The following is a 12,670-nucleotide window of genomic DNA, read 5'->3' as shown; positions in this document are numbered from 1 at the left end:
AGAGTCCCTGCAGCTAGGGCAGGTTACACTTTGAGATGGGACACCAAAGAAGCCTGGAGAGAGGGTGACTTGTGCAGGGCCCTGGCTGTCCTGACAGCCCTTCTGAGTTCTCAGCACAATAACCCCCTGGAGCCCCATGGGAGTGGGGTTTGCCCCCACTTCCCATGGCCAAACTGGATCTTTGAACTGACCTTTACCTCATCTCAGCAGACCAGGATGCGCCCCTGAGTGACAACGTCGCCTGATGCAATTACGGTGCATCAGATGAGCCGGTCCCTTACAAATCACCTCGGACTTTACACATCTGCTGGCTGTCGGCATCTGCCAGGAGCACTCACCCGAAAATAATGAAAACCCTCGCATTATTGTTCCGTGGCAGGTAAAGTGTTAGGACAATTATTGGACATCCTGAGCGACCTTGGGACGGCTCAACAGCCTGCCCTCTCCTGCTTGCCAAGGGCTGGGGAGGGGCCAGGAGGCTGCCAGGGAAAGAGCAGCCTAGGCCCCTCCCACTGTCTCCCCTCCCCTCCCCACCCTTTCCAGCCCTGGCATTTATCACCTTTGTCTGACCCAGAGGCCCTCTTATCACCTGGGTCAAATCCAACTCTTCTTCAAGGCCTGGTTCCTGTGCCCCTCACCCAAGGAAGCCTGACCCTCACCCTACCCCAGGCAGAGCCCACCCTCCTCCAGTCTGGCTCTAGTCATCAGGACCTCCTTCCCTGAGCTCCCCAACAGCTCCAGGCTCCCAGAGAGTTATGCCTTCAGCTGCCCACCATGCCTGGTCCCCTAAAAGCAGGTGTCACAGGAGTAGCTGAGCTGGTGGAGTTCTGGGGCATCCGGGCACATGACCAGTCCATGTCTCTAGTAACCAGATCCCTGGTTTACCAACATGGGAACCTGAGTGGGGATACAGGGTTGTGGGAAGGCAGCACACAAGCCAGTGTCATGGAAGCCCAAAGAGCTCAAGGGGATACAGCACTGCAAAGAGCTGCTGAGCAAGGCCATGGGGGACCCTCAGTGGCAATGTCACCAGACACCTTGGCGTGGAAGTTTGCAGGTTTGATGTGCTATCTGGTCCACAAAATAAAGTCCAAATTTGGGAAATGGCAGCTCAAGGGTTCACAGGGGTCTGAGACTGGCAAGGAACGACTGGCATCGAGGTTATCTGGATGACCTCTAGGATTCCACCCAAGGTATATATGTCATAGTATCTAGTACCCAGTGCAGGGGGCTATTTCACTGGGAGAAGCGCTTAGGTAATCCAAATTCCAGATGTGAACTTGGCCCATCTGCCTGACAGAGAAGTTCATAGCAGGAAGAAGGGAGGGTGAGAGGCCTTTCCCCTCATCCACTTCTGCCTCTCTAACCACCAGCCTACTCTTGCCTTCGGGTACCACAACTCAGACCTCACTTGGTGTGGGCTGGAGCCTCCCTCTTACTACTGAAATGACACCAGAGGAGAGATACAAACTCAATGCCTCAGTCTTCTCAGAGAGGGGAAAGGACAGTAGCAGCCTGTCAGGGGGTTGCAGTGAAACAAATGCACACGGCACCCACCCCCCTGGCTCCCTGCAGCCCTAGTAATATGCTTCTTCAGCAGTGCCAGCCAATATCCAGTTCTGACATGTCTGATTGCTTTCTCTTTACACAGCAACAGAGATTGAAAACACGTATTTGGAGAATTGAAATCTTCACAGTGCTTATTTATTCCAAGAAGCCAATTTTTAAAAACAGAAGGTCAAACAGAAGCCCCGAGAGAAGGCAAAGTTGTTTTTCAGCAGAAAAATTCAGTTGCTCACATGACCAAGGGACAGCCACACTGATTTGGGAGGGCCTGCTCCCCATGGCCCTGGCTTGGCGCAAGGAGCTGCCTGTGCAGGGAGCAGCCGCAGAAAGGCTGTGCCAGTGGGACTGCGGGTTGACTTCCCAGTTAGGGTACTGCACATGCCCTTGGTAGCTAGATGTCCACAGCCAGGCTCCTGGGGTACTGAGTGCCAGCCCTGAAAGAGGAAAGCAGTGTAGCTTGCATTCTGGCACTCCAGGGCTACAGGAATGAGATATGGCCAAGGTCGATATGGAGGAGATGCCATGACCCCTCTTACTGGCATCACACTGGACCCTGAAGAGCTCAGCTAGGCCTGCTGTACCTTCCTCCTCCTCCTGCCCACCAGGCAGGCAGCCAGCTGCTCCCACACCTGGGGCCTCCCCTGTGTCATCAAGAGTCCAAAGTCTGGCCGGAGGCAAGGACAGAAAAGACGCAGTAGTTGGACCTGGCTGTGTCTCTCAGTCCATGCTAGTCAGCCAGTGACCTCAATGGGATGGTGATGAGGTCAAGCAGACATGTGCAGGCTTCAAGCCAAGGCACTTATGAAACATGTGGCACACTTTCCCCATGCCCGTGCCTGCCTCACCTACCTGCAGAATACCCACCCTGTGCATTCTCTATGACATACCTCTGCCACAAAGCTCAGATCACAGGGACGTGCTAGGGCTGGGACACTGATTTCATAGTGATTAATGAACACAATTTAGAATCAAGCACATGGTCTCCTCTCCAAAGGGTGACCTAAAGCATCTAACCTAAGCAGCTCACTTCACAGAGGGAGAGACTGAGGTCTGGAGGGACACAAGGTGTCTCAGGGCACACTGTGGGCACTTGTGAGCACACTTCCCACCCCTTGACCCTGCAAACTCAGCTGGCAGTGAGTTGTTCCTAAGCACCAGGTCAGGCCAGTCCAGAACTAGACACCCCAGGGTGAGAGCAGGAGTTGGAAAGCAGACACACCTCTTCCTTATGACCTTTGGTTTGTCACCTAACCCTCTCCAATTTCAGGTTCCTCACCCATACAACAAGGTGCTAACAACAGCTACAGAATAGGGTCATCATAAAGGCCATATTTTGAAAGGACACATGGGAAGCACTTGGCCACTGCAAACAATAATAAATGGCAGAAATAACTATGGCAGTGAGAATGACAACCACATCTCTGACAAGCTCATTGTGGGTGCTGGGTATCTTAGCCCTCCAGGCAGGTTCAGTCTGACAAGAAGCCAGCTCTGGGTGAAGCTGGGACAGTGGGAGGAGTCCAGAGTATACCACCCAGGGAACCTGCAGAAGGAAGGCAAAGTTCAATCCAACGAGAGAATCTGGGGACAAAGTACTGAGGGATGCCCTGCCTAACAGGTTCCCCCGGACACCCAGGAGCACAGGGGTATAGGGGACACGATGACAGCACCCAGTGCCTGGCTTTGCCCACATGTTCACATGGGATCCCTGTAACAATCTGACAAGTAGCTTTACATTCCCACTCACAGATGGGGACCTGTACTCAGGCAGGGCTGAGACTCTTCCCAGCATAAATCGCTGAGCAGAACAGTGCTCATAATCAGAAAATACAAAAGGACCAGCTGTGTGACTCTAGGGCTGTGACCAGGAGGGAAACTACGACCAAATTCATGCACTGGTAGGGACATTGATAAGAAGGAAGCCACCTATCTTATGAAATTTCAAATGTTGAAATTACAAAACAGAAAACACAGTGTCCGAAGTGAGGAGCACACTATACTGGTCCACACCCTCCCCTACCTGACAATAAAGGGCCTCACAAGGACAGCATGTTCTCCACAAACACTGCTTGTCCTAGGTCCCAACTTCAGCCAACAGGGAAGCAATGCCATGCCAGGCAATACCATGCCAAGCTCTGGGCTGGCCGGTCCTGCAGGTGGGCCAAGGTGAGGCGCTGAAAATGATGCTCCAGTCTGGCCCACAGTCTCTATTCATCATTATTGTTGCTACTCCCAGGAACTTTTGTCCCTATAGCTGGATGGTGCTGGGGCAGCTGAGCATGAGGTCCTAGAGGCTGTGGACTGGCCAGACTTCAAAGTTCCTCTGGCCCTGGTCCCTTGCTGTTCCAAGACCTACATTTTAACAGGGTCCCCAAGGCTTCCGGTCATACCGGGGATTGACAGGCATCAACAGAAGTGCTGGGTTGTGGACCTGGCACGCAGTGCAGTGGGTAGGCGGTCTGGGGTGGGAATTGCTTTATTAGGCTGCCCTGGGTCGAGGCTGCTTCCTTCCGCCGGCTCCAAAAAGACCAGTCAAACCTGGGCTGACTGGCAGATGTGCTTTAGTGGCCCAAGACAGGATGCAGTAAATGTCCACTGCCTTTCACATGCAGATGCCTCCAGGGCCATCATCCAGGTCCAGCCGCCTGTGCCTTTGTGCTGCAGCTCCTGCTGTGCCCAGCCCAGCCTCTGAATGGCTCTCCTGGGGAGCCCAATCTGCTCCACAATAGGCTCCAATAAAGGCCTGGTGAGGAGGACTCAGGCCAGTTACAGATGTCCATGCTGGTCACAAGTCCCACTGCAGTGAGTAGGCCCCACCAGGCAGCTCCAGGAAGGAACAGCTTGGAAACCCACAGCTATACTGCCCAGAAAAGACAAGGGAGCCTGGGCCTCTTGTTCCTCTATCTGGGAAACTCTCAGCTCCCTAGCATCTCCTGATCTCAACTCATTCCTTGCAGGACCTATGAGGCCAAGGACAGCACCTACACCCTGAGGCTCCCATCTCCTCTGCCTCAGGCTCTCCCCACCTGCCATACTAGCCTTTCTGGGCATGTGCTGTTTACTGTTGATCTCTCTGCACTACCATATCTGCTTGACCACGGCACAGGTGTCCATCCACCTTCTTTACTGCCACAAATCCCCAGTGCCCTGCAAGATGTTTCTGGTATACTGAAGGTATCGATGAATGTTTGTTGTGTGAGTGAGTAGATGAATGAATGAATGCATCTTTTAAAAGGTGAAAGATTTATGCGGTCTGAAGAGAAACCAGAGTATTGGATGCATCTTTTATGAGGACTCAGCCCCTTTTTCTACTTCTGCCAGTGCCAGAATATCTAAGCCTCAGCTCTCACCTCGAGAAAGGGGCGCATATACCACCTCAGGGGCCGGTATGAAGGTGAGTTGGGAGGTTGAGCACCTGCCTGGCAGATGCCAGGCCTCCCTCAATATATAACAGCCTCAGTTACTGTGGCCCATCCTATTTGCAAAAGCCGAGTTTATACTCTCCATGTGATTTCTATGTCCTGCTCAGTGGGCAGCTTTCAGAAAAGCTGAGGATGCTCCTTACCACAGAACTCCAGGAAGGAGAGTAGCAGACAGTGAATCATCCTCTCCTAGGCTCACAGAATGAAGATGGTGCTTGGGACCATAGTGTTGGGGAGTTGCCACGGCATATACTCTCCTAGGACTCCATCCCTCCCCCATCACACTTGCCCCTCTGTAGCAGCTGGTCTCACCCCAGGAACTTCCTTTGAGCCCCTGAAGGACTTCAAAGGGAGCTGTGCGTTTCAAGAGGAAAAAGGTGGGAACGAAGCTGCTCCTAGAGCTGCCCAAGCTACACAAGCCAGCTGGATGACCAGCCATGTACCCTGGCAGGCAGGGCCTGGCCCATAAAGGACTCCTGGGAGAGCCCATTGTTGACTCAGCCTCCAAGAGAGGAAAATCTCCCCCTCCCCCATGCCCAAAGTAGGCACGTTTTACTGGAGGGGAAAGTCCCATTCCTCCAACCTCTTGTTTCCAAGCTTCAGGCATCTTTCACAAGATGGGGAGGGGCAACAGGGCCCCCCTCTGGTGGATGGGCCTGGGTGGGGGCCTTGTCCTGAAAAGCTGACAGAAGAGCTGAAGAGATAAAGTGAAAGACTGCCCAGCACGGCAGTGGTGGGGGGCCAGGCTGTGTGGGTGCTCGCTGCTCAGGGATGATTCAATGACAACCTCACCACTGAGTCTGTGTGACTGGCAGCTGGCTAGTGGGAGGGGCCCCAAAGGTCACTTGAGAAAGCCCAGGTGGACCAGATGAAGTAGATGGACTTGGTTCTCTGGGGCTCTCTGTGGTGTTACGATAAAACCGGTACAAGGTCCCCTTGGCCAGAAATAGTTTGTCTGACTCTCTTGAAAGGGAGCTTTTCACCTCTGTCAGCTACATAACAACTGGCTTTGGTGTATTTTCAGACTGTTATTCTTGAGCTGCATGATTTATATAGTGTAGCAGTTATGAGACACCCTGGCTAGATAAGTCTAAATAAAAGGTTGCAGCACCCACAGAGGTTAACAGAACCCCTTCCAGCTCCACATCTAGTGGCACATCCACTCTCTGCAGGTGTTTGCTGGACAGTCCTGCACCAAGTTGGAAGCATCTGCTCAGAGGGAACCGTAAGACGGAAACCCTGGCCCTGCTTAAGTGCCCCCTTCTCTGCCCTCAGGCAGAATAGGGTTCAAAAGGGCCCCTGTCACCCCAGCTCAGACAGCAGTACTCATACCCCTCTCTGAGCCAGGTCCTGCTGGTGGTAAAGAAGGATAACAGCACCCCTCCTTGGATTGCTGTGCGGCTACCTAAGACAACAGGAGGAAAGCATTAACATCTGATGGATAGTAAGTGCTCTCTGAGAGCAGCCACCTTGCTGTTGCTTGGAGAAATCTGGAGCCTTTACCTGCCTGGGACACATGTTCCCCAGAGCCACACTACTGCCCAGAAAGCAAAGGCTCCCACTGAAACCTACTATGCTCCTGGACAGAGAGGGAGGGACTGAGGCACTGACTGTACCTTGACCTGACTTTACTTTTCAAGGTTTCTTATTTTGTTTTGTGGTACAGGGAGTTGAACCCAGGGCCTCAAGCATTCTCGGGAAGTTCTCCACCATGAAGCTATGTCCCCATCCTTTTTAAATTTTGAGACAGGGTCTCACTAAGTTGCCCAGGCTGGCCTCAAAACTTAGGATCTTCCTGCCTCACGCTCCTGAGTTGACTCAGGGCTTTTAGAGGGAAAAAGACCCTGTTAGAATGAAAATGACTGGTAAACCATGACACACTGGGGCTCTCATTCATTGTCAGTGTGAAATAAGAACTGGCTCCACTTGGGGGACGAGGGGAAGCAACCACTAAAGCTGAACACTTGCCTCGCTTATGCCTCAGACAGTCCCTGCTAGATCAGCATGCTCCAAGGAGGCATAACCTCAGAAATGCATCCATGCACTCACCAAAGGATGAGCTCTATAATGCTCTAGGATACACAGCAGCACTGCTCATAATAACCCAAACTGGACACTACACTCCACCAACAGGACAGTGGATAAATTGTGGCAGTCATCACTCAGTGGAATGCTACACAATAATGACAACGAACAATCTACCACCACATGCCACAAACATGAGCAAATCTCCCAGACACAATATAAAGTGAAAGAAATAAAACACAAAAGGGAACAAAACACGATTTCAATTATATGCAGTCAATAACATGCAAAAATTAATCTATGGTACAGATGTTAGGACACGAGTCACTCTGGGAAAAAAGTTTGTCAAGCATGGGCTACACAAGAGATATCAGCTGGTGAAAAATCATTGATAGTTGCAGCACAATATGAGCACTTTCTCTAGGTATAACTGATTCTAATAAAGTTATTTTTAGGTGGGCATGGTGATGCACTGTAACCCTAGCACTGAGGAAGGCTGAGGGGATGGCTTGTCCCCTAATTCTTCATTCAGACTCCAAAATAACATCTGCCCCTCCAGGGTCTTCCTGCAAACATGGCAGTCGAAACACATGCTTGCATTTCTGCCTTTTCTACCCAAAAGATGGTGCCTGGTGCATGCTTGCTATCTTTACCCGCAATACATCTACAGGGAGGAGTGCTCACTTCTTACACTACATGGTAGTCCACTCACGCAGGTGTGACCAACTTTTCAACGCTGGACATGCATGGCTTGCTTGGGCTACATTGAGTGAAGAACAGTCTTGGGCTGCATATAAAATATAGAATGTATGTAAGTAACAAAAGCTTTCTTTTAAAAATATTTCTATCATAACACAGGAGTGTGCAACCCACAGGCCACAGATTGGACATTCCTGGTAAACACAGGCACAGTAATGTTCCCCTACAGTCCGTTGTTATTTCAAAAGCCACTTCCACGAATGACCTTGTGCTTATGTCATTTCTCCTGTATGAGGCAGGACAAATTCCCAAAAGTGGAGCTGCTGCTAGATAATGCCAAATGTATCTTCCACGAGCAATAGATGACAGTGTCTGTTTCCTTAAATTCTCACCAAGGGAACTTAAACTCTTAGATTTATGTCAATTTTGTCAAACTGATGGAAAGTGACATCTCGGTATAGTTTTAATTTGCATTTGTCTTACTTGAGTCAGGCCAAGCATCTTTCACACACCTTTCAGGTCATTCATGTTTCCTTTCTTGTGAAATGCATATGTCCACTGTCTATATTTCCACTGAGCTGCTGAATTTTGGTTGCTGATTTCTAGATTTTACGGCATAGATACAAAGGCCTTCTCTTACTTCAAGATTACAAAGTCTGGCACGATGGGGTGCACACCTGTAATCCCAGTACTCAAGAGGCTGAGGCAGGAGGATTGCAGTGAGTTCCAGGCCTGCTTGAACTAAATAGTGATAGCTTGTCTCAAAACAAAAACAAACTCCAAGTTTACAAAGGAAATCTCCCTGTTTTCATTGTACTTATGTTTTCACTTCTTACATTTAAAGTTCTTTCCAACATAAACGGACGATGTGACAAGCCTGCCTAAAATCTTCATGGCTTGCCTTCCATTCAAGATATGGCAAACACCCTCCCTAGCCCCAAGTCCCTGCCTGCTGTGACCATCCCAGCATCACTATCACAGAGGACTGGCACAGGACTCTTCAGCTCTAGGAGTACTGCAAGCTCCCTGCATTAGGCTTTGAAGTTGCTTTTTCCTTCTGCCCAGAGGCACTTCCCCCAGCTCTTCATTCAAAGCCCTCTTCTCAGAGCCATCCCCATCCTCCCTCTGTAGCCCAGGCCACCCTCCCTCCTTAGTGGAAGTGTTTCCTGTTTTCCTCCTTAGTGCCCTGTTTTCACATTACTTATGCCAATCTGTGGTGACTTGGTCTACTCGTCTGCAGAACACTGTCCATCTCCTCTCCAGATATGACCTTCAGGAGGCCCGGAGCACCTCATTTACAGTATACAGGCTCTGGCTTCTTCCTCCCCATGAAGCCACTTCATCTCCAAACACAACCCCGTCCCCTCTACTCCATTTACACACGTGCCAACCCTGACAGCGTCTCACTTGTGACTGAGCCAGTCTAAAGCTCTGACGTTAGTGGAGGATCCTGGAGGGACTATAACCTTCCACTGATCCCCAGAAGTAGCTCCAAAGCCTGGGCTGCCCTTACCATGCACTCCTGGGAGGCTAGGAGTACCCAGCCTCCCAAAGCCCTCCCATTTCACTGTGCAGTACAGTTTGGGTCTCTGCAGTTTCAGCAGCACCCACACATGCAGATGATGGGTAGGGTGTGGTCTTCGAGAAGGACCAAAAGGCCCGCTTAACTGCCTTCTACAAGTCAGTAAACAGTCCCGGTGAAGTTAGGCCCCTAAGCCCAATGAACATCACAGCAGTGCTGGCCACAACACTAATGGCAACTACAAAGCCTAGGCCCAGTGGTGCCAACCATGGTCCTGAAAGTGTCCTGCATGGGCAAAGCATCCTGGGTCAGACACCCTCCTCCTCCCATGGAACCAGTCCAGCCCAACAGACTTTATCATGTGCCCACCTATGTCATTTAAAGTTTCCAGTAAAAAAGTCAAAAGCTACAGGTGGAATTGAACATTTTATTTAACCTACTATAGTAAAAATATTTCAGAGGGAAAGGGAATGAAAAAAGGAATTACGATGTGTTATGCACATGTCCCAACTCCACAAAGGAATGTAAGCACGGTGTACTACAAATGCAATATAATATATATAATTTCAGCAGGGCATCATGGTGGTGCACGCCTGGGATCCCAGCACACTGGCAGGCTGAGGCCAGAGGATTGAAAGTTTCAGCCCAGCCTGGGCAATTTAGCGATTTGGTGAGACCTTGTCTTAAAATAAAACATAAAAATAAAAAAGGGATGAGATGAGCAAAGGATCTCGGTTCAGGCTCGAGTAAGGTGGAAAAAATATTCAGCAGCAATCAACAGGTTTAATGAGTTATTTTACACTTTTCTCACTGAACTTGTAAAACTGGTGTGCACTGTACGTTATACACACAGCACATCTCAGTTCAAGCGCTCGGCAGCCACCGGTACCAAAGCGGCTGTTCGGTTGGATTGCCAATCTCTAGCGGGCGCCTCCGCCACAGCCAGGTCCTTCGGGGACAAGCGTGCGGGGCGGGCCAAAGAGGAAGCCCCGCCCCTCGGCACGGGCCGCCAACAGTCGGTGGCAGAGCCGAGCGCTCACCCACCCGTTGATCGCTCACTCACCTCGCCACCGCCTCCACCGAACCGGGGATGGGCACGCCGCCGCCCGCACCGCAGTCTAACAGCACGCCCGAGATGTCGAGCAACACCCCGCGCACGCCAGCCAGCCGCTCGCTCCACACGGCCATTGCGCCCCACGAATGTACCTTGGACCCAGCGTTCCAACAAGCGCGGGAGACCGCGCTCGCGTCCGCCGCGCAGGGCCACCTGGGAGCTGTAGTCCTGAGGGCGGGATGAGCGGGGCGCAAACCGGAACTGCCCGAAACGGTGCGCTCTGTCCAGGAAGAAGTAGTTCGGCAAATAATGAGGTTTTTCTCAGAAGGTCCGAGGAGTAGGTAACGGCTCTCAGAAGAGTTTTCCTGCCTAAAAACCAGGGCAAAGGCAAAATGAGACAATAAGTTATCTGTAAAAAGAACAAGAATGGAAGAGAACAGGCTGTATCAGCGCTTCGCAACAGAATGGTCGAAGCCTTGATGGACAGTCCCGCGCCTGGGAAGCGACGCTAAGGAAATGAGTCCAGAAACGATTATCGCAGTGTAAGGTGTAACGGTAAAACAAGCTGGAACAAAATTAAATGTGCAAGGATGGGAATTGTTCAAGAAAGCGTAACATGGGTACTGAAAGAAATACAATGTGACTTTTAAAAAATGAGACTAGGTAACGTTTAGAAAACGTTCATATTCTAGCATTATATGAAAGAGCAAAATACAGGCTAGGCGTGGTGGTGCACACCAATAATGTTAGCCCTCTGAGAGACTCAGGCAGAAGGATCGAAAATCTGAGCCCAGCCTGGGAAAATTAACCGGAATCCGTATCAAAATTTAAAATAATAATAATAATAATTATTAATAATAAGGGCTGAGACATAGCTCGATGCGAAGGCGCTAGGTTTAATCCCCAGTACTACTAAATAAATAAAATGCAGATAGCGGCTCTGCAAAAATGAGGATATATAAGAACAGGGCTTGAAAGAAAATGGGACTATTACAATATATTACATCACAGAGGTTGTTTTAGATGAATTATAAAATTGCATTTAGTATTACATTTTTTCGCAATAAAAAATTAAATTTCCTTCACAGCCCCTCTGAACTGATTAAGTAAATTGAAACAGGAAAATTTGACTTCTGTTATGATTTGGCCTTGAGATTTCAAGGGAGGAGGACCGTTATTTTTTTCAGGCTCTTTCACAGAAAGGATGAATTCATCAGAATGTTAGTTTTAACTGAGTTTAATGAATCATGCATATTCTGTTGATAAACTTACTAGGAGAGCTGCTTACAAGAGAAAAATGTGGTTCTCCCTTTATGGGTTTTTCCATGCTAGGGAAGAGTATTATACTGTATATAAGGGTTCTTAGTTGCAGATGTGGAATCCACACTAGCTAGATGGTTTTGTTTACACAGGGCATGAAGGAACTTACAGATCTGCAGGAGAGCTAGAGAACCAAGCTCAAATACTACACAGGTAGGAGCCATGCATCGATAAGAAAAGCCTGTTTTCACCGCTATATTGGGAGTAGTGCTCCATCACTTGGCTGCCATGATGCCAGAGACCTAACAGTACAGCCTACAGCCCAGCTGCAGCAAAAGAGCCATACATTTCCAATCCTATCCCCTCAGAAGTGTCCTTTCTCCTGTGACCAGCATCTCATGTTCTCCATGTCTGACTTGGTAGAATCTATTCCAACCTGAATGGAAATCTGGGAAATGTAGTTTTTAGCCTTCCAGACTGTAATATATAAGGTGAGAGAGTCAGTCTGCATAATCTGCCAGAAACATCATGAAACGTATTGAGCTTCTACTCTGTGCAGTGGGCTGTATGATCTCTGCCTTCAAAGGTCAAGACTGGGCAGAGGACAAGGTATATACCTTCAAGATTACTGATCCACTAGGCATCAAATGTCAGTGTGACTGAGAAAGAGCCAAGAGGGATACTCTCTGTGAGCCATAGAAAGTACCAATGGCTTCTTAGCAGATGGACAGCCTGAAATGGGTCTTGAAAGAATGTTTGGGCTCTAGCTTCATGCCAAAGAGGACAAAGGGTGCCTCTGCCACTATGTGAGCCTCCTTTTCAACCATCTCTCCATATGACCTTGGGCAAGTCATTTTTCATCTGTAAGACTGTGGTAGACAGAATAATGTCTCCTTGAGATAGTCACATCCTAATTCTCCTATAAATATGTTATCTTATATGACAAAAAAAGGACTTTTTTTTAAAAAGGAACTTTGAAAAACAAACAAACAAAAAATTTCTGGGCTGGGGATTTAGCTCAGTGGCAAAGCGCCTGCCTGGCAAGCGCAAGGTCATGAGTTTGATTCCTGGTACCGGAAGAAAAACAAAACAAAACAAAAAATAAATAAAAGGGACTTTGAA

At 49.3% G+C, this 12,670-nt stretch overlaps 1 protein-coding gene across 1 annotated transcript in view; it reads right to left on the bottom strand.

Moving 5' to 3' along the window:
• Positions 1 to 10,509, bottom strand: part of Lhpp (phospholysine phosphohistidine inorganic pyrophosphate phosphatase) — a 126,228-nt gene extending 115,719 nt beyond the window's left edge. Inside the window, exon 1 of the mRNA XM_005401973.2 lies at positions 10,298 to 10,509. Within this exon, the coding sequence (XP_005402030.1) occupies positions 10,298 to 10,422 (125 nt within the window). The 5' untranslated portion in view covers positions 10,423 to 10,509. The remainder of the gene's footprint in view (positions 1 to 10,297) is intronic.
• Positions 10,510 to 12,670: the final 2,161 nt, after the last annotated feature.

This window comes from Chinchilla lanigera, unplaced genomic scaffold (assembly GCF_000276665.1).
Source record: "Chinchilla lanigera isolate Chin_1 unplaced genomic scaffold, ChiLan1.0 scaffold00076, whole genome shotgun sequence".
Taxonomy (NCBI): Eukaryota; Metazoa; Chordata; class Mammalia; order Rodentia; family Chinchillidae; genus Chinchilla; species Chinchilla lanigera.
Note: the sequence above shows the minus strand (reverse complement) of the source record. Positions and strands in the feature narration are given on the sequence as shown.